Below are 21,386 nucleotides of genomic sequence, written 5' to 3' on the forward strand. Positions count from 1 at the left end.
AATTTTATTTTTCAAATGCTTTTTTGGGCTTCCAATTAGTTATGAACACATCATGTTGGCTAACCCTATCTCAGAAGTTACTATTTCTGTTCAAGCTTGCCTGATTTCCAGCTGCCAGCCCCTTAGGCTCCAGGGCTTTCCAGAGGCATGGCCACAGGGTTGAAGCACATACAGGGAGAACGGGAGTGAGAGATGGGCCTCGGGGAGGGATAGAAGACTTCACTTGCCTAGTGGTAACTTGGTGATAAGGCACTCTTTATGGACCTCCTTTCTTTCCCTGTCTTCTCTATTCCCTTTCCAATGTTTTCCAGTATCTTTTTTCCATAAATTACTTGAACTTTTTAATCATTATCTCCAAAGTATATGATTCAGGGGAACCCAGAAATATCTTTTTTTTTTCTTTTGGTCTAAAATTTTGTCTTAGAAAACTTTCAAATACTGAGTTACATTAACACTTTAATATTGTCTTTTTAAAATGGCTTGGCACCCACAGCACAGTGGTTATGGCGCCAGCCACATATACCCAGGCTGGTGGGTTCGAACCCAGACTGGGCCAGCTAGGCAACAATGACAACTGGAACAAACAAATAGCTGGGTGTTGTGGCGGGTGCCTATAGTCCCAGCTACTTGGGAGGCTGAGGCAAGAGAATCGCCTAAGCCCAAGAGTTTGAGGTTGGTGTGAGCTGTGATGCCACAGCACTCTACCCAGGGCAACATAGTGAGGCTCTGTCTCAAAAAAAGAATTTTTTTTTTTTATTCAAAATATTAAGAGGATTTGGCTTAAGTCAGGGCTATAAATGTGCCCATCATCCAAATAGTGTTCATTATACCCATTAGGTGGGCTTTTGCTTAATTTCTATAATGTCTTTATCTATCAGCCTAGTAGGTCTGTCAGAAAAAGATAGGGTTAGTTTGACATCATTCATTCCTATTATAACTGTGCTAGTTCCTAGAACTGTTGTTCTATTACTAGTTCTCTCAAATTGTTTATGTAATTTTTTCTGGGGTTTTCTTGAGGATTGACATCAAGCTAACTGTAGTTTCAAGAATCTTTTACCATTTTCTAAAAATAGAAAATTTCTATTTTTAGTATATTTTCCTCACGTTTTCTGAAGGATTTCTGTGAGTGGATCTGCCAGTTACATTCATGTGGCCTCTTGGCAGAAATGTAATAGAGGTTAGCATTAGGATAAGATTATATTTTAAGATTTCTTACAATCCTGAGATTCTATTACAATTTGTGATTCTGTAAGTTTGCAATGTCCTGGTCTTGGACATTATAGGTACTAGGGAAAATCTTATTATATTTGTTTTATACTGCATGTTATTCCACTTCTATAAATTTTTTTTCTAGTATAATACAAATTCTCTGTTCAAAATGAACTGTTATTCTGTAAATTTCCAGTTTTCCGGAATTGAAACTACCAGGAAATTTAAGCTGGGATTGGCTGGATTTGCTAGTGTGGCTCCTCTTTATCTAATAAGGTGGCTGTGTGTGACTGTGTGTGTTGTCATGCAGGGTGGGTGTGGAGCTGTTCAGACAAAGTGAAGATTTTTTTAAATTGCTCCGATTTTAGATGAGTGGAGCCAGAGAACCTTTTGGGGATATTTCTATCTTTTATATAAACTCAAAAAGAGAATTCATTTCTTCCAAATTTAAGTTCTGTTTAAGGTGTTCTTAGACTCAATTTTAAGTTTCTTTTCCAGAAAGCATTTACATCAACAACTTACTTATCACAGATAAGCCAGAGGGAAGTAGATTTTGTGAATGAGTTTTTAAAATTAATTCACCAAGCAGTTTCCTGTGATTTATTTAGTATAATTTAGATAAACTGAGACTTGTTCTTGACTCTTAGTCTTCATTTGACACCTTGTGATAGGTGATCTTAGAACAGGCGAGATCACAGGAAGCCCGAAGGCAGTGTCTAAGATGCTGCAGACACTCCTCTGGTTTGTCCACATTCACAGTCAAAACCTGAAGATGCGCAGAATCATTTACGTTCATATTTGGTTACTGTCATTTAAAGTAGTGTCTCCCTGCAAAATAACAGTATTTTGGAGAAGTAAGCCATCCAAATATAAATAAATGTATAGTAAAAGTAAGTATTCAGGGCGGCACCTGTGGCTCAGTGAGTATGGCGCCGGCCCCATATGCCGAGGGTGGCGGGTTCAAACCCAGCCCTGGCCACACTGCAACAAAAAAATAGCTGGGTGCTGTGGTGGACACCTGTAGTCCCAGCTACTCAGGAGGCTGAGGCAAGAGAATCGCTTAAGCCCAGGAGCTGGAGGTTGCTGTGAGCTGTGTGATGCCATGGCACTCTACCAAGGGCCATAAAGTGAGACTCTGTCTCTACCAAAAAAAAAAAAAGTAAGTATTCAGATTTTCCCCTCAACTGAATATTTGGCAGAACAATTTTTGTCATTTATTTAAGATGTTTTCCAGTGCTTAAAATATAATAAAAATAAAATATTGAAGATAGGAGCAAGATATACCAATATGATTCATAACTAGTGGGAAAATGAAAGAAAGTTAATCCTTTAGATAAGTAGAGTAGGCTTGTTCTATCATACTAAACAGTTAATAATTCTTTTTATTAGAAAAGAATTCTTTGAGGAAAAAGGAGTCCCATTCATGGAAGCTTGTAGTGACTTATAATAGGATAAAATTAGCTACAAACAGATATTGAGAATATAATTTTAAGCACAGTGTAAATCAGCAGTTCTCAACCTGTGGGTCATAACCCCCTTTTAACAATGAAAATACATTGCGGCATTAGGAAGGTTGAGAAACACTGGTGTAAATATGTGTAAGCAGATTGCATGACTGAATTCACATTAATTTTGCTTTGTATTTATATCTGGCAGCCTTTCTTAAAACATGGAAATTTTTTTTTTTCATAAAGAAATCTGCATGGCTCGGTGCCTGTGGCTCAAGCGGCTAAGGCGCCAGCCACATACACCTAAGCTGGTGGGTTTGAATCCAGCCCGGGCCCGCCAAACAACAATGACGGCTGCAACCAAAAAATAGCCGGGCGTTGTGGCAGGCGCCTGTAGTCCAGCTACTTGGGAGGCGGAGGCAGGAGAATCGCTTGAGCCCAAGAGTTGGAGGCTGCTGTGAGCTGTGATGCTACAGCACTCTACCCAGGTGACAGCTTGAGGCTCTGTCTCAAAAAAAAAGAAATCTGCAGAGTAAATGCACACCATTCCTGCTAGTGGGTTTGGGTGTAGCTTGAATTTTCACTCCTATGATATTTATTAAACAACATTTGCCAAGTGTCTGCTCTTTGTCTTGCTTTGTGCTAATTGCTGGTCCCATGAGGGGCATCTTTGTCTTTAAAGTATAGGACCTTAAACTAATGAGGCCTTACATTTGAATGGCTCATCCACAGTGGTAATTAGGCTGTATTAACAAGTGTGGAATATGTTCACTTGTTTTTATTCTATCACTCTTTCTATGAAATGGAAAGTATACTTTGAAGTTACTGACAGAGTTGTCTTAAGCTACTAAGTTGACACTTTCGAAAAAAGGTATTTTGATTTTCTTAAATTGTGTAAATCATACTTTTATTCATAGACCTCAGGTGCTTTTGTCTGATCCATGAAAGGACTAATAAAAGCAGATTCCACATTCAAGGTTTACTATGGGATGGCTAACCCATGTAGCTTATTTGTTTTTGAGTGTAGTGGTCAGATCCCCAGGCTCAGAGAAATGAACCCCAGGTGGGCAGTTGATTGCTGGTATGTTACTAATGGCATGCCTCCATAACAACAGATGCTCAGGATGCTGGTATGTTCATGAGCACACCAGGTGAGAGTGCAAACCTGTGGTTACTATTAGAAAAAGAACTAAGAGTTGCATCTGTGCGTGGGCCAGGTGTGTAGTCCTAGCAGTTTGGGAGGCTGGGTGGGAATATCATTGAGCTGTTTGAGACTAATCTGAGCAAGAATGAGACACTGTCTCTACTAAAAATGGAAAAATAAGCCATGTGTAGTCCTGTGCCTGTAGTCCCAGCTAGCCAGGAGGCTGAGACCAGGAGGATCACTTGAGCCCAGGAGTTTGAGATTGCTGTGAGCTACTATGGCACCAGTGCATTCTAGCCAGGGTGATGGAGCAAACTCTGTCTAAAAGAATTGCATCTATGCAGATAAAAGGATGGCCTGTGTGTATTCTTTAATGCTATTTTAAGGCAAATATACTATAACTTAAATTTAGTAATATTATGGAAATATCCTAGAAAATTAATTTTTAAAAGGGTTTATAACAAATATAATGATTTGGCTGGGTACCTGATTAGAGCGCCAGCCCTGTGCCCCCATAGGGATGATGGGGGTGGTGGGTTAGATCTGCCCTGGGCCTGCTATAAAAAAGACAGATATAATGATTAATAAAGCAACATTTTAAAGGATTTATTCATATTCAGTAATTTTAGTGGTGGTAGGATGGGAAGAGCAAAAGAATCTAGATACACATACTCATTCAAACTTCACTGTAGTAACATATCAAAGAGTGAGGTATTTTGACATTTACAATTCCCTAGTAATAGAAATTCTGTGGAAGAATTTGACGTAGTGAGATGGCTACGTAATTCTTATGTTCCTTTTTGTTTAGTTGGTAATTCCGTTAACTACACAAGATGACTTGGACAAAGCTGTGGAACTGCTGGACCGTAGTATTCATATGAAGAGCCTGAAGATATTACTTGTAGTAAATGGAAACACACAGGTATGAATTAGGATATTTTTTTCCAGTAAGAATTGTAGGACTTGGCTTGGTGCCTTTAGCTCAGCGGCTAGGGCACCAGCCACATACACCGGAGCTGGCAGGTTTGACCCCAGCCCAGGCCTGCAAACAACAATGACAACAACAACCAAAAAATAGCTGGGTGTTGTGGCAGGCACCTGTATACAGTCTCAGCTACTTGGGAGGCTGAGGCAAGCGAATAGCTTAAGACCAAGAGTTTGAGGTTGCTGTGAGCTGTGATGCCACAGCACTCTACCGAGGGCGAGATATACTCTGTCTCAAAAAAAAAAGAATTGTAGGACTTATTGCCTAAAAGTCAACATATGAAATTCTGTAATCACTGATAACATTTTTAAGATGATTAAATGTAAATTTATATACTTTAATTGCTATAGTTTAATAGTCTTACTCCTCAAAACCACAATCACAATTATAAGTAAGTATATTTTACATATGAAACTAGTAAAAACTGAAAATTTGGGAAGAATTATGTTAGAATTAAAATTTCGAAGACTTGATAAGGCAAGCAAACAATATAGAATAGCTAGATCAGTGGTCCTCAACCTGTGGGTCATGACCCCTTTTAAACAATGAAAACACATTGCAGCATTAGGAAGATTGAGAACCACTGAGCTAGATTGTATTTCGTAGGGGAGAGATTCTATTTAAAGCTCCAAAGGGGAAGAATAACATTAATAGTCTTTTTTTCATTGTAGGCTACTAATTTAGAACCTTTACCATCAGTAGAAGATTTGGATAACACATCATTTGGAGCAGAAAGGAAAAAGCGGCTTTCTCTAATAGGTAAAGTTAATGTCTGAATTATGAAATAAGTGATTCCTTAATTTCTTCTCCTTTAATTTTAAGTAGGGGCAACACCTAAGCATATTCCCTACAAATAGCATTCTGTTTGTATACTTGTGTGTAATTTAATGAAGTTAACTACATTTTAGTTACTGATGTCCCTTGGAAATTCATTTCACATATTATAGGTTTAGTAATCTTTGATTTAAATTTTTGGTTTATATACCCATGGTATTTTAATGTTTAACAAACTCAAATAAATGAGGTTTTAATTGTATAAATAGAATGGAGTAAAAAACTAAAAAAAAGTAATTCTAGTATATTAAAATTAATAGTACACTATATTTTAAGTTCATGAACCTTTCTCTAAGGCAGTGTTTTTCTTTTTTTTTTTTTTTTTTTGAGACAGTGTCTCACTGTGTCGCCTTTGGTAGAGTGCTGTGATGTCACAGCTCACAGCAGCCTTAAACTCTTGGGCTTAAGGTATTCTCTTGCCTTAGCCTCCCAAGTAGCTGGGACTATTGGTGCCTGCCACAAGGCCTGGCTATTTTTTGTTGTTGTTGTGGTTATTGTTGTCATTGTTATTCAGCAGGCCTGGGCTGGGTTGGAACCCACCAGCCCCGGTACATGTGGCCAGCGTCCTAACCAGTGAGCTGTGGGCGCCAAGCCTGAGGTGGTGTTTTTCAACCTTTTTTATTTCACAGCACACTTGGACTGGTAGTTAAACTTCTGTGGCACACTTAAATTATGTTAATAAAAAAAAAAGTAAAAAAAAAAAAAAAAGAACTATACTTGTGCTTTGAACTTCTTACAAGAATAATTTAGTTAATGATCTTAGGATCCTGTGGTAGGACACTGGTGAAAAATCACTGCTCTAGGGTTTTAGTTGTTGCTAAGAGTGCTATCAAAATAAAGGTTGCTGACAATTTCAGATTATGTTTTATTATTATTTACTAGCATTCAGTTTTTATTTACCACTAATAACGTATTGTTTTAATTAAGCTTATGGTGTAAAGACATGCGGATCCAATGTAGGGTTTGTTAAGGAGGCATGGACTGGGCAGAGGTGCTCTAAACTCCCCAGTTGTGTGCATCTTCCTCAGTTTGTATAAAATATTGATGATTCTATATTTTTATAAAGTCTACAGTTTTATAAAAGCATTACATTGCTCCAACAACCACTGGTATAACTGTTTTTAACACACAGGGCAGGGAATCTGATCACTAAAGATAGAATGAAAACATATGAGGGATAGATTGGAAGGGGAGAGTTGGAGAGAAGGAACAACATGAATGGGAAGGGGAGGGTGGGACAGAACACGTGTGGTTGGCAATCTAACATAGACTAGTAACAGGCGAGTGTTGTTAATAATGAAAGAGAAGATTAAATTAGCTTGTAAACCACCAAAAAATGTATATATTAATCATTTTCTTTTTTGATTCCCAGTAAAGCTGTTTTATGACCATTCTGTTCTAAGTGTCTTATGTAAATTCTACTTTTGGTTTCAGAAGTGCTAGAAATGTAACAGCAGAGATTATACATGAGTAAAATAAAAATGGCTTGTCCTCATTTGGATATATTTTAGTATAATTTTAATATTTGATGGAAGAATATTTGAGATACCTGAATTCAGATTCCAGCTCTCTGATTAACCTGACGCCATTGTGTCTTCATTTTTAAATCATAGGATTATTGTATAATAGCAATAAATTGAGAGAACATTTGTAAAGTACCTTATCCTTTTCAAACTAGGAAGCATGATTACAATTAATTGTACATTTCTTTTCTTCCATTTCTTATCACGTTACGGTACCTGTCATTTTAAAGTAAAAAACTGCCAATTTTGTTGCATTAAAAAGACAAGATGTGGATGCACTAAATTGGCATTTTAAATTCATTTTGAATTAAAGTTGCACTAAATACCTCAATCTTATTCTGATAAATATTTGTGTTTGACTTTAGTGCCAGCATAAGAAGAAACTAGAAATTGTGAAGTATAGAATTACGGGTCTTTTATTGGGACTGCTTTAAGCTTGGAGTGCCTTTGGTACATGGGATCATTATCTTTTTTCTTGTGTGTTATTCTCTTTAATTCTCTTTGGGATGCGAATGTATGCTAGTGTATACATCTAAACCAACAGTGCATTGGCATTATCACTCACAAAAAGTAAGAAAATCGAGTTGTCAAGTCAGGAGATGAAGTTTTCCTAGCCTTTTTTCTTCTCTATCTCCCTTCAGTAATTGTGTATGTTGCTCTTCCTTTATAAACAGGGGAACAAGGGTATACGGAAGGCATAAAAATATTTGGGAACAATATGACCACTGTGATCATAGTTGTTAGGAAGCCCAAATCAGTCCTGACTCACAAGTGAGCACCTAATCATGTTACAGAGCAATGCAGACAATGCTGTCTTTTATGGACAGCTCCTAGTAAACATTTTGCTCTTTCTCTATGAAAGGAGCAAATGCTGGCATGTGCTTACAATGACCCCTTTATATACTGTTTAGGCTTTTCTTGTTTTAAATTTGACCAGAATTTCAATGTTCATATAACTCTCCCTTATCTGTTTTACAGTTTAATTCTCATTTTATTATTTTTTGGTTTTGGTCATGTAAAGGACTTTATTTATAATATTTTTTTAAAATTACAAGGCAAGAAGAGAAACTGTATCAATAAACATAGCATAATTTCCATGGAATCAAGTCAAATAAAGTAGGTTATTATTGCATAAGAAATATAATGAATTAAATGAACTATTGTACATTAATGCCAGATTTTCCATTTTTCTAAACTATGAAGAAATTCAAATTCCAGGAATACAGCTTGCCACAAGAAAAGCCTAATTTTAAGTACCCAAAAATAAAATCCAGGATTCCAAATTGAAAACAACCTACTAGGGGCTAAATGACTAAGAAGAATTTCTCACTTTAGGTTTCCAATTATTAAAAGAGAGGGGATAGAAAGAATTTTCATGGAGCCACGTGTGTATAGCATCTGCTCTAATGAATAAGCTTACCAGCACAACACCCCTTGCGAGTAAAGGATGTTTACTTTCTGGTGTTTATAGACTAGGAAACAGTTCATGAGGATTGGGTAGCTTTCCCAAAAGATACACAGCTGGCAAACAACTGGAACTAAAGTTTAAACCAAGGTCTGATTACAAAGCCCATATTCTTTCACGATATCATTATGCCTTTTATACATTATTATTATTGTTATTTTTTTTTGAGGCAAAGTCTCACTATGTCACCATCAGTAGAGTTCTGTCCTGTCACAGCTCACAGCAACCTCCAACTCTTGGACTTAAGAGATTCGCTTGACTCAGTCTCTCATGTAGCTGGAACTACAGGTGCCTACCACAACGCCCGGCTATTTTTTTGTTGCAGTTGTCATTGTTGTTTTAGGTGGCCTGGGCTGGGTTGGAACCCACCAGCCTCAGTGTATGTGGCTGGTGCTGTAACGACTGTGCTGTGGGCGCCGAGCCTTATAAATTATTTTTAAAAATCTAACATATAGGGCGGCGCCTGTGGCTCAAGGAGTAGGGCGCCGGTCCCATATGCCGGAGGTGGCGGGTTCAAACCCAGCCCCGGCCAAAAAAAAAAAAAAAAGCTAACATACACCTGGGTACGGGTGACCTCTAGAAGTTCATAGGCATTTATGTAAAAATCTATATTGTGTTATCCACCTATCAGTAGTCCAAAGACTCCATACTAGCTAGTAAGTATAAATGAATATTACAGTGAGATTAATAATTATAGTAGGGTACAGACTTACAAAGGGCATAAAAACATTAGTTTTACAAACATCAATGTTCTGATAAGTTTTAATAAAAACTGAATTTAATTTGCTAAAATTGTTACTGATGTATTTCAGAAATACAACCCATTTGAAGGAAAGATTGATTTCTTTGCTGATTATTTATAAATCATATAATTTTTTCCTTTGAGGTTCTACTAGTAGAGATAGAAGTTCTCCTCCCCCAGGATACATTCCCGATGAATTACACCAGGTTGCCCGGAATGGGTCATTCACAAGTATCAACAGTGAAGGAGAGTTCATTCCAGAGAGCATGGACCAAGTAAGCAAAAGTTTGATGTTGTTTTTTATTTATTTAAAGGGATGTCATCAGGATCAGCATGATTTGGCAGGTACCTGATTGTATATTGTGTGTGTGTTACTTTTCTGCAATCCCAAATCTTTTCTTTTTTAACTGAATAAAATAGTAAAAAATACAGGAAAACGCCTGTTAACTTGTGTATACCTGTATATATTGTTGTGTAAAGAAAGCTGGGATAAAGCTAGTTTTCCTGTATTGCTTATCCGTAAGAGAGTGAATGAATGATGTCGGTGTTTGCTTTCTAATCCTTGGATTATATTCAGGTTTTTTTTTTTTTTTTTTTTTGAGACAGAGTCTATGTTGCCCTCAGTAGAGTGCTGTTGCATCACAGCTCACAGCAACCTCCAACTCTTGGGCTTACGTGATTCTCTTGCCTCAGCCTCCTAAGTAGCTGGGACTACAGGTGCCTGCCACAGTGCCCAGCTATTTTTTGATTATAGTTGTCATTTGTTGTTTGGCAGGCCCAGGCTGGATTCGAACCCGCCAGCTCTGGTGTATGTGGCTGGCACCCTAGCTGCTGAGCTACAGGCGCCAAACCAATGTATTCAGATTACTTTTAACATTTGAAAGAAAGCATAAAACCATAGATATCTAACTTTGTGAAACTGAGGTTTGTGAACTTTCTAAAACATTTTAAAAATTACTTTGATTTTTAGTATTAAAATGTTTTCATGAAGTTGCTGTTATTTTCTTAACACTGCATTGGATGCACACACTGTTGCAGCAGTGTACACTTCCTAATGATGTAGCAGTTACAGTCTCATTAGTATTAATGTGGGTGGGGCCTTTGTTCAGTTTCAGTAAGCAAAGTTATGTGAAGTATTTTAGTATTTAATTATTTAGTTAGTAGTCTGCACAGAAATATTTTTCTCTTAGGACATTTTAAAGTCGTGGCTTATGTAGGGGACATTTAACAATGAATAACTCTGGAGTGACCCCTATTATGGTATGGCGTTGTTCTGAGATTATGGTGGGGGTTGCACACCTCTTAAATATTCTAAAAGCCATTGAATTGTATACTTTATGCTACATGCTTCTATCTCAATAAAGCATTTTTTTTAAAAAATTAACTTTTGATTATATCAGATTGAATCATGATAGAACTCTTATTTTTCTAGATGCTGGATCCATTATCTTTAAGTAGTCCTGAAAATTCTGGCTCAGGAAGTTGTCCATCACTGGACAGTCCTTTGGATGGGTAATGTTGATTGTAGTTTTTGTTTGTTTTTTAATACATGTGGGTGAATATGCATTCAGATAGCATGTTGACTTGTCAGTAAATCTCTTTTTATGCTGCATTCAGAAGAATGTAAATACTTGATATTAGTCTATAATGATGGCAAATGAATTTTTCCTACAGTTTGAATAAATCTTTAACCTTGTTGGATTCAGTATCTTTATTAGTTAAAATGATAACTGATTATTGTATTTCAAGTATTTCTTCTTGCTAAAATTGTAACTGAGGGTTTATGTACATTTATTTTTAAAACTGTGTGTGTGAAACTGCCATCACATTTTTCATTCATGTTTGGCTTTCAGGATTTCTTGAGTTTTTTCACCTGTTGAGGATTATGTTCACTCTTAAACCAGATTAGAAATAATTTACTTTCTTGGTAATTGTAGCCCAGTGTGTTAGTTATCATTTAAAAAATTAAAGTTACTTTTCTTTTGTGAAATAGCTCTTCAGGAATATGAGAAGTATGGAGTTGCAAACTGTGAATTTTTGTTACAAGTGCTCCCTCTCCTGGTTTCAGTAGGGCAGTGTTCTTGGTAGTTACCCTGTAGTACACACAGTCAATATTAAAATTGTTACTTGTTTAATCTCCTCAAGGATTGCTTTATGGAAGCAAATTCAGAAAAGATAACTAATATTATGTGGGAATGTGCATTTAATTTTCTTTGATCCATGTGTATGAAACCTCAGTCAATGTCTACTTCAAGGTAGACATTTAAGAAATTTAGTAGTAATGAGAAAGCTATATATTGAGTACTCAGTATTTGCAAGGTACTGTCCTGAACACTTTATTTGTATACACTTGATAAGTTGGAAAGTATTTCTTTTTTATAATTGCCAAAATAGTCTCAGAAAATGATTTGTCAGGGTTTCACAGTTAAGTGGCAGAACGCAGATTGAAACACAGGTGCTTCCAAACAACTATGATTTCAAAATATATCATTTGGTACATGCCTGCATGTACCAAATAAGCATCTAAAGAAAAGTTTCTCTTTTTCAATTATGTTAACCTTTCAGAGTGAGCACTTTTATACATACACACACACAGGTAGGTGCAGATGTTGCTTAAAGATTTTTTTTTTTTTTTTTTTTTTATTGTTGAGGATTCATTGAGGGTACAATAAGCCAGGTTACACTGATTGCAATTGTTAGGTAAAGTCCCTCTTGCAATCATGTCTTGCCCCCATAAAGTGTGACACACACCAAGGCCCCACCCACCTCCCTCCTTCCCTCCTTCTGTTTCCCCCCCATAACCATAATTGTCATTAATTGTCCTCATATCAAAATTGAGTACATAGGATTCATGCTTCTCCATTCTTGTGATGCTTTACTAAGAATAGTGTCTTCCACGTCCATCCAGGTTAATACGAAGGATGTAGTCTCCATTTTTTTTAATGGCTGAATAGTATTCCATGGTATACATATACCACAGCTTGTTAATCCATTCCTGGGTTGGTGGGCATTTAGGCTGTTTCCACATTTTGGCGATTGTAAATTGAGCTGCAATAAACAGTCTAGTACAAGTGTCCTTATGATAAAAGGATTTCTTTCCTTCTGGGTAGATGCCCAGTAATGGTATTGCAGGATCAAATGGGAGGTCTAGCTTGAGTGCTTTGAGGTTTCTCCATACTTCCTTCCAGAAAGGTTGTACTAGTTTGCAGTCCCACCAGCAGTGTAAAAGTGTTCCCTTCTCTCCACATCCACGCCAGCATCTGCAGTTTTGAGATTTTTTTTAATGCATTGTTTGCATACTTTCTGTTAATTTAATGTGACATTTTCTGTTTATAGAGAGAGCTACCCAAAATCACGAATGCCTAGGGCACAGAGCTACCCAGATAACCATCAGGAATTTTCAGGTTAGACTTTATAAATTCTAAATGTTTGAATGCTTTTGTCATTGGCCGATGTTTTGTCTGGGAGGGAGAGGGTAGATTTTTGAAAAATCAAACAAAAATTTGTAAATGTACTTTTCATTATTAAAAATATTTGACTTCTTAATGACATATTACTTTATGTTTATTATATTTGTTAACAGACTATGAAAACCCTATCTTTGAGAAATTTGGAAAAGGGGGAACATATCCAAGAAGGTATCATATTTCATATCATCATCAAGAGTATAACGATGGTAAGTTTCTGGCAATTTGACCATAAGAAGAATTTGTTAAAAATCTAAAAAATAATAAAAATAAATATAAAATCTAAAAAATTTCATATTTGTATAAAACCATTAGAAATAAATTTGTTCCTAAATCACTTAGTTTTCTGGTTAAAGCAGCTTTTGTGAGAAAATTGGGTCATAACTATAACAACATTTTAGCTTTGTGTCAGTTTACCTTATAATATTTGTCTTTCCCTTACAAAAGAGAAGGAGTAATTTTTAAATTATATTAATTAGAAAATTGCTCCTCAGGCCAGGTGCTGAGGCTGTAATCCTAGCACTCTGGGAGGCTGAGGCGGGTAGAATGCCTGAGCTTATGAGTTCAAGACCTGTCTGAACCAGAGCAAGACCCCATCTCTACAAATAGCCAGGCATTGTGGCAGGCGCTTGTAGTCCCAGCTATTTGGAAGGTTGAGGCAAGAGAATTGCTTGAGCCCACGAGTATGAGGTTGCTATGAGCTGTGATGCCTCGGCACTCTAGAAGGGTGACAAAGTAAGACTCTGTCTCAAAAAAAAAAAAAAAAAAGGAAAATTACTCCTCCATAATGAAATTCTTATATTTTCCTTTTAGAAAAAATTGCTACCTTTAAACTTCCAAATCTTTTACATTTTAAAATCATGGAAATGAGAAGAAAATATTTTTTCTCCTTTTTATCAAAAAGTGAGGGAATTCTTTTCTGTGATTTGAGTTTTCCTATAAGAGATTATTTGAATTTGCATTCATATCCTATATATTTTTTCCCTCCCAATCATTGCTGTTTCAGTTGCCTAGTCACAGGATAAATTTCTGTTTTCTGCATTATAAATTTTAAATACTTTAAAAGCATAACATATTAATAAAAGGTATAAGGTAATTCTGTTTTCATTTTTTAGGTCGTAAAACTTTTCCAAGAGCTAGAAGGACCCAGGGGACCAGCTTCCGGTCTCCCGTGAGTTTCAGTCCTACTGATCACTCCTTAAGTACCAGTAGTGGAAGCAGTATCTTTACCCCAGAGTATGATGATAGTCGAATAAGAAGAAGAGGAAGTGACATAGACAATCCTACTTTGACTGTAATGGACATCAGCCCACCTAGCCGTTGTAAGTAATGGAAATTGGCATCATGAAATGTATAGCAAAACATTTGCAGAGTTTTTCAATATTAAAAGGAGTAAATACCAAGCAAATCCTGAGGGTAAGAGGAACTCCTTAAAAGAGGTAATGAATGGTTGGAATGTCAGGAATAAGCTAATTACTTTAGATAAGTCTGTCCTTTGCATTTATTTATTTATTTATTTAGATACAGAGCCTCAAGCTGTTGCCCTGGGTAGAGTGCTGTGGTATCACAGCTCCCAGCAACCTTCAACTCCTGGGCTCAAGCGGTTTTTCTGCCTCCATCTCCCAAGACTACAGGCACCCGCCACAACGCCTGGCTATTTTTTTTGGTTCTAATTGTTGCTATTTGGCAGGCCTGGGCTGGATTAGAACCTGCCAGCTCAGGTGTATGTGGCTGGTGCCCTAGCCACGTGAGCCACAGGCGCCAAGCCTGTCCTTTGCTTTTATCAACAATTAGTTCTTTGGCTCGGCATCTGTAGCTCAGTGGTTGGGGCACTGGCCACATACACCAGGGCTGGTGGGTTTGAACCTGGCCTGGGCCTGCTAAACAAACAAACAACAAAAATAGCCAGGTGTCGTAGGGGGTGCCTGTAGTCCCAGCTACTTGGGAGGCTGAGGCAAGAGAATTGCTTGAGCCCAAGAGTTTGAGGTTGCTGTGAGCTGTGACGCCTCGGCACTATACAGAGGGCAACAAAGTGAAACTCTGTCTCAAAAAACAAACAAAAAAACCCTAGTTCTTTGTTTATCCATTCATTCTGTATATCCTTGTTGAGTGCTTAGTGCTTATCACTGAGATTTTAATCTTTTGACTGTGAACAACTATCTTCAAACAAGATGTTCGTTTGTCGTGAATAACACCGGTAGGCACATTTCATTTCTGAGCGCTCTGCAGTCAGAAGGTTAAAGAACCTCTAAGAAATAATCTAATGGGGAGTAATAATAATAGTATAGCATTTAATCTAAATCTTAAATGTGGACAGAAATTTACCAGTTAAGGAGCTAACAGGTGCAAGAGGCCATGGCATATTCTGAAAATGGGGAGTAGTTCATTTTTGGCTGATACCAGGAATCTTACTCAAAATAGTGGAAATAGGCCTGCAGTGGTAAGACTAGATTTCAATGTATGTGGACTCTTACATGTAAGCAGTGGATACAGAGATTCTTGTTCAAAGATGCTTATTGTAGCACTATTTACAAACTGAGTTCCTTTTTGTGCTAGTGTTGTTATAGTTTATTTTACATCTATGACCCTATGCTAGATTACTATTATTTTTGCTTTACACAGCTGTCATTTAAAGTGATTAAAATAAGAAAAGAATGTCTTTTATATATGTCTTCAGTTTATCCATTTCTTTCTTTCTTTCTTTCTTTTTTTTTTGGAGAAAGAGTTGCGCTTTGTTGACTGGACATGAGGGCATGATTGTAGCTCATTGCAACCTCAAACTTCTGGGCCCAAGTGATCATCCTGCTTTAGCTCTTGAGGAGCTGGGACTATAGGGACAAGCCACCACATCCAGCTAACTTTTCTATTTTTTTGTAGAGATAGGGATCTTCCGATGTTGCTCAGGCTGGCCTTGAACTTCTGACCTCAAATGATCCTCTCTCCTCAGTCTCTCAAAGTCCTAGGATTACAGGTGTGAGCCACCACACTCAGCAGCCCTGTTGAGTCTATTCATGATTCTATTGAAGGAATGCCTTATTTTTGTTACTGTTTTTTATTTCAAGCATTTTCATTTGCTTCTTTCCTACAGTTTCCATCTCTTTGTTGAAATTCTCCATCTGTTCATGCTTGTTGTCTTCCTTTTTCCATTTGGACCTTTAACATATTAGCAATAGTGGCTCGGTGCCTGTAGCTCAAGCGGCTAGGGTGCCAGCCACATACACCAGAGCTGGTGGGTTCAAATCCAGCTTGGGCCTGCCAAACAAACAATGCAACTGCAACAACAACAACAACCAAAAAAAAAATAGCTGCGCGTTGTGGTAGGTGCCTGTAGTCCCAGCTACTTGGGAGGCTGAGGCAAGAGAATGGCTTAAGCCTAAGTTTGAGGTTGCTGTGAGCCGTGATGCCACGACCCCCTACCCAGGGTGACAGCTTGAGACTCTGTCTCAAAAAAAAAAAGTTAGCAATAGTTATTTAAAATTTTCTGTTTTGGCTCGGTGCCTATAGCGGAGCGGCTAGAGCACCAGCCACATACACCAGGGCTGGCCGGTTCGAACCCTGCCTGGGTCTGCTAAACAACAGTGACAGCTACAACAACAACAACAACAAAAAACAATGGCCAGGCATTGTGGTACGTGCCTGTAGTCCAGCTACTTGGGAGACTGAGGCAAGAGAATCACTTAAGCCCAAGAGTTTGAGGTTGCTGCGAGCTGTGACAGCATGGCACTCTACCGAGGTTGACATAGTGAGACTTTGTCTCAGAAAAAAATTTTTTTCCTCTGTTTGAACCTCTTTGGTCTGGTCATGTTAACTGATTTCTTTTTTAACTTTTTTTGTTTGCTTTTAGGTGTCTTATTTTTCTTTGGATGCTAGTTATCAAGTGTAGGACAATGAGACTGAGGTAAACAGAATTTGTCTGGAAATAGGCACAGATCTTTATCTGCTAGGCCATTATTGTGGGACTTTGAGTCAAATCTAGTCAGGAATTGTGCTGGGTTTGGATTTTTATTGTTGCTGTGGTCCTTGTACACCGACTTCAGGTTCCTCTAGGTGCCTTTTCTTGGTTTTTTAGAGGGATTTTCCTAATGATCCTACTCCACCCTCCGTTTTTGGCCTTCCTGTGTGTCTGTTTCTCAGAGGGGGAGAGTCTCTCTACGCCCTTGTACCTTTCTCAGCAGATGACTGCTACTTTTTTTCAGCCTTGTATAGGGAAGGTAGTATGGAGGGTTTGCTGTGGTCTTGTCCAGCTTCGGTCTTAAACAGGCTTCATCTCCCCGATTCTCAGAGTTGGTCTTTTTCAGGGATCCTGCCTGCTTCCAGGAGTTACTGGACTCTAATGATCAGGGCCAGAGAAGGTTTTTAGCCCTTCTTTCAGGGATAGGGTTTTCTTTCTTTTTCATTCCTTTAACATCAGTGGGTTTTTACTTGTAACCTGGTGGTGACAAGGTTTGCTATCCTTCCTCCAGCAGTTTAAGACTCTTATTTCTTAAGGGAGAAGGGTTTGGGAGGAGCTATCTGCCTTTTCCGCAACAGTGGGCCATTCCCCTTCACCAAGCCTCAACTACCAAGGGAGGCTTTCTCTGGTTTCTTGCTCCTGAGAGTGCACAGTAGAGGTCCACAGAAAAGACTGAGCAGGTGTGAACTCACCTGTGTCTAGTTTTCCCAAAGGTTCAAAACTCTTATGTCAGCTCAATGCTTGTTAAAAATGGAGCGGAGGTCTTCTTACCTGCTTGTGTGAGTCTTTTTCTATGCTCTGCCCCAAGCAAGCCAGTGCTTACGTTTCATCTCTCATTGGAAGTACCAGTTTTTCCTTAGATGTCAGGCTATAGTTGGTTACCCTGTATTCTTAGTTTTCTGATACGTTCAGTAAAGGTTATAATTTTTAGATTACCTAGTTTTCTCTTGTTGTTAGGATAGGAGTCATGCTCTTCCCAGCTTTCTTCATTGTAGGCAGAAACTGGAAAACTAATTGCAAATACTGCTTCAGTAAAGATTAGAAATAACGCATCTTACAGTCTTTGACATCTTAGATTGAAAGATATTGTTACATTTTGTAATCGGGAAAAAAATCTCAGGAAAAAATAGTCATGAAACTTATTTGGATTTAGAATTCTTAGAAAATTGACTAAGTTTAGAGAAAAATTTTGAAAGATGGTGACTATTATGAATTTAGATAGTTATGATCTCCCCTATTCCCAAGTACATTCAATTAAGAATGTCTCTAATGCAGTATACTCAGCCCTTAACCATTTGTGTGCCGTATGACTATTCCATTTTAAGAAAGTGTTCTTTTTTAGCACCTCGAGCTCCAACCAACTGGAGATTGGGCAAACTGCTTGGCCAAGGAGCCTTTGGCAGGGTTTACCTCTGTTACGATGTTGATACAGGAAGAGAATTGGCTGTTAAGCAAGTTCAGTTTGACCCAGATAGCCCTGAGACCAGCAAGGTAAAAATCACTGTACTTTGTCATGTAAAAGAAGTATTTTTACTAAAAATAAATACAGCATACTGTAGAATTTTTGTTTTTTCCTTAGCATAAATTATTTGCAAAATTAGATGATATATTTATCTACTCTGTACTTCAGATTTTTGTTTTTTAATATTTCGGTTTTATTCCTAATCTGAGTTAGTGTTGCTTTAGCACATCAACAAAGAATGTTTAAAAATGTATTGATTAGAGACTTTATTTTCTTGGGAAATAAAAATTTGAGAGTAAAATCACTTTGGTAGTCTTGGAAGTTAGAATATTTTGCTTTTACTAACAAATGTTGAAAAGAATTAACAGTGAGTTTTGTCTTTCAGGAAGTCAATGCACTTGAGTGTGAAATTCAATTGTTGAAAAACTTGCTGCATGAGCGAATTGTTCAGTATTATGGCTGTTTGAGAGATCCCCAGGAAAAAACACTTTCCATATTTATGGAATATATGCCAGGGGTAAGTTTGTTTTTAGAGACAGAGTATCACTTTATTACCCTCATTAGAGAGCTGTGGCATCACAGCTCATAGCAACCTCAAACTCCTGGGTTTAGGCGATTCTCTTGCCTCAGCCTCCCGAGTAGCTGGGACTATAGGCGTCTGCCACAACGCCCGGCTTTTTTCTGGCTGGAGCGGGTTCAAACCCGCCACCCTTGGTATATGGGGTCAGCGCCCTACCCAGTGAGCCACAGGCGCTGCCCTAGGGGTAAGTTCTTTGAAAATAGACATATTCTATTTAAAATCTTAGTTGACAAAAGAAAAACAAAAACTTTGATTATAAAATGTTAATTCTCTTTAAGGACATTTTGGAAGGTTTTTAAATTAGAACTGGGTAATATTTTATTTTGTATCCTCTTTATATATATCTTTGTATTTTTTAACTCATTAATGCTGAAGTATGCTAAAGTATTTACAGACGTTGTAGTAGTTCATCCTGAGATTTCCCTAAATGCCTTAAAATTCTCATTATAGCTATTTATTCAGACCAGGTTCTAGTTCTAGTTCTAATCGAAAGCAGTCAATTTTCATGATGTAGGTTTGGCAGAGACTGGGATAGTTCTGTTAATAGTCTTATTTCATGGAGTTTTACAAATTGTATTCTCCTGGATTTTGTTTAATTTGTTCTTTTATCTCTTCATTTCCTCTAAACTACAAGTGAGATCTAAAATCTAAATAAGATTCCAGTTCAGCCTTTTTTATTTTGACATATTATAAATGAACTTTGTACTTCATGTTGCATCTTATCAGATGGATAGTTTCTGGTGAAAAAAATGATTTTTCCCTCAGAAGCCTTTCATTTCCATCTTTTAAAGTGGTGATTATGAATTAGTTTACACATGGGAATTGTTAAGGGAAGCTGTTTCAAAATTCAAGTGCCTATGTCTCATCTCAGACTGATTTAGCATTCTCAAAAGATGGTACCTCATCCTGCCCTAACAAAGACTTGAGAATATTTGAAAATCCTCTGTTATATATTTCTTCATGTTTTGAACTAGAGTGTTGAGTATATAGAGGAAAAACTTAAAAATCTCATGTGGTCTGATTTTCTAATCATGTGGTCTGATTTTCTTTTTTTTTTTTTTTTTTGATTTTCTAATCATATTTACTTTTCCCTTGGGGAAGCAATAGATGTCAATAAAACACTTTAAAAACAGAATAAGAACAAAATTAATAAAATTGAAGTACAACATGTTTGTATGAGTAGGAAAAATGAAAATATATTCAGGGCAAAAAAAGTCCAACAACAGTACTAGATAATTTATAAAAACAGGGTTGTAAGCAATAGGAGGTAGTTAGAAACAATATGGTAATAAAAATAAGAATATTAGTAAAAAAAAAGATTTGTTTTTATTTTTGGGGATTCATTGAGGGTACAAGATGTGTCACACACCAAGACCCCACCCTCCTCCTGCCTTCCCTCTCTCTGCGCTCCCCTTTCCCCACCATGTCATTAATTGTCCTATACTAAAATTGAGTACATAGGATTCATGCTTCTCCCTTCTTGTGATGCTTTACTAAGAATAATGTCTTCCACTTCCATCCAGGTTAATACAAAGGTTGTAAAGTCTCCATTTTTTAAAAATGGCTGAATAGGGGCGGCGCCTGTGGCTCAGCGGGTAGGGCGCCGGTCCCATATGCCGGAGGTGGCGGGTTCAAACCCAGCCCCGGCCAAAAAAAAAAAAAAAATGGCTGAATAGTATTCCATGATATACATATACCACAGCTTGTTAATCCATTTTAGGGTTGAGGGGCATTTAGGCTGTTTCCACATTTTGGTGATTGTAAATTGAACTGGGATAAACAGTCTAGTGCAAGTGTCCTTATGATAAAAGTTTTTTTTTCCCCTTCTGGATAGATGCCCATTAATGGGATTGCAGGATCAAATGAGAGGTCTAGCTTGAGTTCTTTGAGGTTTCTCCATACTTCCTTCCAGAAAGGTTGTATTAGTTTGCAGTCCCACCAGCAGTGTGAAAGTGTTCCTTTCTCTCCACATCTGCTGCAGCATGTACAGTTTTGAGATTTCATGATGTGGGCCATTCTTACAGGGGTTAGATGATATCTCAGGGTGGTTTTGATTTGCATTTCTCTAATAATTAAGGATGATGAACATTTTTTCATATGTTTGCTAGCCATTCATCTATCTTGAGGGAAGGTTCTGTTCATCTCTCTTCCCCATTGATATATGGGATTGTTGGTTTTTTTAGTGTGGATTAATTTGATCCTAGTTATTAAGCTTTTGTCTGATTCAAAATATGCAAATATCCTTTCCCATTGTGTAGGTTGTCTCTTCGCTTTGCTTGTTGTCTCCCTAGCTGTACAGAAGCTTTTCTGTTTAATTAAGTCCCATTTGTTTATATTGGTTGTTACTGCAGTTGCCATGGCAGTCTTCTTCATAAAGTCTCTCCCCGGGCCAATATCTTCCAGTGTTATTCCTATGCTCTCTTTGAGGATTTTTATCGTTTCATGCCTTAAATTTAAGTCCTTTATCCATCTTGAATCAATTTTTTGAGTGGAAAGAAGTGTGGGTCCAGTTTCAGTTTTTTGCATGTGGATATCCAGTTCTCCCAGCACCATCAAAAAATAGTTTTTAAAAGGC

At 37.5% G+C, this 21,386-nt stretch overlaps 1 protein-coding gene across 2 annotated transcripts in view; it reads left to right on the forward strand.

The window, feature by feature from the left end:
* MAP3K2 (mitogen-activated protein kinase kinase kinase 2) overlaps positions 1-21,386 on the forward strand; it is an 88,071-nt gene that overhangs the window by 46,383 nt on the left and 20,302 nt on the right. For both annotated transcript variants that reach the window (XM_053596426.1, XM_053596425.1), the window contains exons 6-14: positions 4,610-4,723; positions 5,458-5,545; positions 9,495-9,625; positions 10,783-10,862; positions 12,687-12,754; positions 12,934-13,026; positions 13,933-14,139; positions 18,112-18,260; positions 18,617-18,748. In XM_053596426.1, coding sequence (XP_053452401.1) covers positions 4,610-4,723; positions 5,458-5,545; positions 9,495-9,625; positions 10,783-10,862; positions 12,687-12,754; positions 12,934-13,026; positions 13,933-14,139; positions 18,112-18,260; positions 18,617-18,748 — 1,062 coding nt within the window. The remainder of the gene's footprint in view (positions 1-4,609; positions 4,724-5,457; positions 5,546-9,494; positions 9,626-10,782; positions 10,863-12,686; positions 12,755-12,933; positions 13,027-13,932; positions 14,140-18,111; positions 18,261-18,616; positions 18,749-21,386) is intronic.

Source organism: Nycticebus coucang, chromosome 7 (assembly GCF_027406575.1).
Source record: "Nycticebus coucang isolate mNycCou1 chromosome 7, mNycCou1.pri, whole genome shotgun sequence".
NCBI lineage: Eukaryota > Metazoa > Chordata > Mammalia > Primates > Lorisidae > Nycticebus > Nycticebus coucang.